The sequence below is a fragment of the Penaeus monodon genome, chromosome 26, assembly GCF_015228065.2.
Source record: "Penaeus monodon isolate SGIC_2016 chromosome 26, NSTDA_Pmon_1, whole genome shotgun sequence".
Classification (NCBI taxonomy): Eukaryota; Metazoa; Arthropoda; class Malacostraca; order Decapoda; family Penaeidae; genus Penaeus; species Penaeus monodon.
Genome location: NC_051411.1, coordinates 13,022,478 through 13,027,477, shown reverse-complemented (window position 1 = coordinate 13,027,477; position 5,000 = coordinate 13,022,478). Strand labels below are relative to the sequence as shown.

The 5,000-nt window shown below is 32.9% G+C and overlaps 1 protein-coding gene across 2 annotated transcripts in view; it reads left to right on the top strand.

The window, feature by feature from the left end:
- Positions 1–5,000, top strand: part of LOC119589937 (dual specificity tyrosine-phosphorylation-regulated kinase 1A-like) — a 58,475-nt gene that overhangs the window by 42,437 nt on the left and 11,038 nt on the right. For both annotated transcript variants that reach the window (XM_037938605.1, XM_037938604.1), the window contains exons 3-4: positions 2,242–2,411; positions 2,723–2,914. In XM_037938605.1, coding sequence (XP_037794533.1) covers positions 2,242–2,411; positions 2,723–2,914 — 362 coding nt within the window. The remainder of the gene's footprint in view (positions 1–2,241; positions 2,412–2,722; positions 2,915–5,000) is intronic.

Genomic DNA, 5,000 nt, shown 5'->3' with positions numbered 1-5,000 from the left:
TGAGACTACTTACTTCTTAACATACAATGGGTCATTTGAGAAAAAATTAAGATATTTGTTAACATTAAACAAAAAATTGAAGCAAGTCATTTACATTGAGCAAAAAAACATTGAGGAAAGATAATTTACCTGAATCTTTCCATTATACTTTAAAATTCATAGTATGATTTAGGTAAGTCTTCTGAAAAAATCATCAAAATCTTAATGGTTCTCTTGCCACATAGAAAAGGTGTCTACAACATAATGAAACCAAATCATCTCTTAAGGGAGAATGGACCAAAGGAGTTCAGATTTAAACATCTCTATGTATAAATTCTCCATTTATCCATTATGGTTAAATATTTGTTTGAAGAGGAGTTTGTGAAGAGTTTGAAACATTACAATATTACTTCATTTCATATTGTGGCTGTTTTCCATTTCACCTTGTTTAATGTTTTGAAGGACACTTCACTATATTGTAATTTCATAAAATATCAAGGAAAACAAGTTTGTCTCATTAGTATTGTGGTATGATTTAGATTACTTCATAATTGTTGATAGATTCTTAAGTTATTATTACACATGCAGCAAAGGTGTATATTGTATATCCTCATATTTGTTGAGACATTAGTACGAGTAGCAGCAGTTGCTTCATACAGTTTTGGTATTTAAAACTTCAATATCCTGTATATCATTCTCAGATTTGGCACAGAACTAAAGGAGAGTAAATAAAAAACTTTGTTTAGTCTTCATCTTTTATTCAAGGATAATGAGAGGCAGATTATGAAACAGCTCATTTCTAAGTGCCTACGTCATCTCTTCTTTCCCATGAAATATGCTGTTTGTTTCTTTTTACTTTGACTTTTATTCATTTCACCATTGTCAATTAGTAGTTCACCCACATTTTCCTTCATACACTCCTTTGGTGCCATACTAGGAATTTATACACAGCCAGTTGATTAGAGTAGCTAATTGAAATACTACTTATCAGAATAGATGGGATAGAATTGATATATACATATCTGCTGGTGTGCATTGTGTTATCATTTGACAGATGGGGAAACTGTCAAATTTGATTTAAGGATAATACAGTCACTGAATGCAAAATTTTGTTACAAGTGATAAAGACTAGCAACTGGTTAAGGTTGACAAAATACAAATATGCATACTAAATGTGAGGCTTTACTGTATAGCTTTAAATGTTGCAAATCTTTTGCCATTTGTATCAACTTTTTGCAATATTCTGAAGCCTTTGGTTTCCTCTATAGCTAGTGACAAGTGACATGCCATGTCCAATGTGAGTTTAGTTTATTCATTTTCTTTACACATAGATGGCTCTACATGTACAAAGTCACCAATAAGTATCACCTATCTCACCTGTTTACTATTTCCTTGATTTTCAGAATTATGTGGTATCTTATATTATTGTTAGTAATGTCAATAGCATTATAGTAAGTATAATGTCTGTGATATTAATAACATAGATATTGATAACCTTAGTAAAAAAAAGTTTTTTCCCAAAACTCAAGGAAAGGTGCTCACAAGGCCTACTAGTTGAATCCTTCATGGCTAAGCACTTGTGGAACCATCTATGTGCACATATTACACAAAATAATATTACAGCGAACATTTTCCTGTTGACATGGGTAATTTAATAAAATTGGATAATGGATAATGGTTAAAAGAAAGGAAAAGTAGGTGATAATGATTTTGATTATTGTGACAGTAATGGAATTGAAATTTAGCAGATTTTTTTTTCCAGAGTTTTTTTGAACAACTCATTGGTGTGCTGTGGGAATGTACCCACTTGTGATAATTAATACAGTACAAACAGTGTATGAATATACATCCATTACCTGTGACTGGGCTTAATACACAGATCATTATCTCTAATAGAATGTTAAATGCCTCAAGTTGATCATTTTCAAAAAGGAGAAAGAAATCATATAAATAAGTATTCTTAAACTACTACATAATAGGAATTTCAGTGAATCAATTTATATTTTGCCATAGTAGCTGTTATATAGTACAAGTTTTTGTGTTTTATTCTATAGTAATTAAGAAAACAAGAATTGAATTATAGTGTAGATACCTTTAATTTGTACATTTGTATGTGTTAAAGATGTTACTACTTTATTACTTTGTTATTATAATTAATATATTACCTTGGAAATTGTTATGACCATTTCAGGAAGGTGTATTTAAAAGTATTTAATTCTGTATATTCAAAGTGTTTTAATCACTGTAACATTCTATTGTCAGGTTCGGTAGGTGGGAGCCAGGCAGCAGTGAGTGGTGGGGGTGCCTACAAGTCAGTACCACTACAAGCACTCCACCGATCCCCAGCTGAGCGGAGATACCGAGACCCAGCACAGGGCCCTCTACGGAAACTCTCTGTCGATCTCATCAAAACTTACAAGCACATAAATGAGGCAAGTAGGAAGGGGTCATGATGGGCTGGGAGGAGCTTTTTCATTGTAAAAATGGGATTCAATTGATTTGAATTAGTCATTTGCCTAGTATTTTATTCATTTTGATGTACCCCCCCCCCCCCATGGGACAGTAGCAGTTTTGCTCGATTCATATTATCAGACCTTTTGATATTTGCATTATCTTTCTATTTTTTAGTTAGTTAAAAGAATCTTATGAATTTTGTTTTGAGGCATATGTTTGACTTCTGAATTACATTTATACCAAGAGTTTAGAGGCATGTTCATGATATTTCCATGATTTTTTTTTTCAGGTTTACTATGCCAAGAAGAAGAAGCGTGCCCAACAAACGCAGGGCCAGAGTCCTAGCATGCACAAAAAGGAACGGAAGGTTTACAATGACGGCTATGATGATGACAACCACGACTACATCATCAAGTCAGGGGAGAAGTTTGAGGACAGATATGAGATTGACTCTTTGATAGGGAAGGGCTCTTTCGGTCAGGTAAGCATCATTAGTATCTGAGAGCTGAGGACACCTTAGTCTTCCTATAACTCTTTCACTGAAGGATGATTGATGAGACTGGTATGGGGCATCTTCATTTTCATACGGGAGAGGGACTTGTCAAAGAACAGTAATTATGGTAGGGATGTTCTCACTCTCTCCTATATGAGTATCTGTTGAAGTTGAAATATTAAATCTTTAGAGTATATACATTGATTGATAAACAGAAGTGGGACCGTAGGAATTCAGGTAATATTTTTTGTTAACCCATTGGATCTGGGTGCCTTTCTGCCTGCACTCCAGTGTGTGTGGTTGTAGGCCTCGCCCACTCAAACATTCATCTGTGGTGTCATTACTTCTTGCCTCCCCTTTGCAATGTTATTGCCTCTTTTTTTGCGTAAGTGTTTTTTACTTTTTGTCACTTGATCTGCTATATGAAGATGGTAATAAGCTTTTTCCTTGCACAGATTCCATACTTCTCTTGGTAATCTACAACCCTGTATAATGACAACAATAAGTAACATTTTGTTATTTGTATTATTTTTTAATATGTTCGTATTCATCTTTTTGCAACACACCCTGCATCACAGGTCATAGCTGGCAGGAATAGGATCCTGAGCTTGGAAATAGTGTCCTCGGAGCTGGTGCTCTTTCAGCCATGGCTCAGGGATGGTACATTCCACCCTTATTTACTGGTGGAAGTCATGCAAGAGCCTCCTCCTAAATGTCCACTGTGGCTGATCTGCCCTCTAGAGCATTTGAGGACTCATGACGAGTCATTCACATCACCCCGGCCTTCAGCCAAATTTTTGGTGACTGCACATTCCCATCACCACAGCCCTCAGCCAAATAATTCCATGTTGGCATAATCCTGTCACCTGGCTCTCAGCCAAATTTTTTCATGACATCCATGAAATCAGGCCATGTTGCCCTGATCCATTGGGTTAATAGGAGGTAGTGAAGAAAAAAGAAATGAGATTAGAAATGAATATCAAGAAAGGAGAAATGGGATCATTAACTTGTTGATGGCATTTACATACATTAGTTTACTAATTTTGTTTACACATGTCGCCACAAGAGTTTATTCACCCAAGGAGCTAAATATTACCAGAGATAACTTGGTTACCCCTTGCCTTGATTCTTTTAAAGATATAAAGATATTTATTTTTTAAATTCTTTATTGTTTTTAGCAGGGTTCCCAACCATTTTGTTCCTCAGTACATCCTTGGGTCTTTTTTTATAGATTCCCGTGTACCCTCCCCCCCCCCCAAAAAAAAAAATTTATATATATATATATATATATATATATATATATATATAATATATATATATATATATATATTATATTATGTATATATATATGTATATATATATGTATATATATATATATAATATATATATTATATAATATATTATATATATATAGTATAGTATATATATTATATATATATATATGTTATATATATATATATTATATTATATATATGTATATATGATATATTATATATAATATATGATATAATAGATATAATTATATAGATAATATATAATATGTTATATATATTATAATATATATATATATAATTATATATATATATATATAATATATATATATATATATATATTATATATATAGATATATAGATATAGATATATAATATGAATAAATAAATAAAATAATTTGATTATGAAATGTGTAGACTACAAAAGGATCTTAACATCAATTAGCTAAAGTTTGTAATTTATATAATTTGATTCACACATATGCTTGGGAAGTTTCGTGATAGTGAAAAACACTGTTATCACCTGACTCTTGATGTAACTTAAGTAAAAGCTTTGTCTACTAAACTGAAGAATAAAAACCCATTTTTGCAATCTGATTGCAGATAACATCAGTGTTATACAATAGTGGGGTACTTGTATCCCCGGTTGGAAACCCCTGCTGTAGTATTGTTAACCCTTTCCTGACGGGTAGTATTCATAGTGGCCCGGGCCTCGCTGCCAGGGGCTTATATCGTCACCCTAGCATGCGCGACCGCTCATGCCAAATACCTGCATCCCTTGCTGTTTTTGTAATACTACGAGC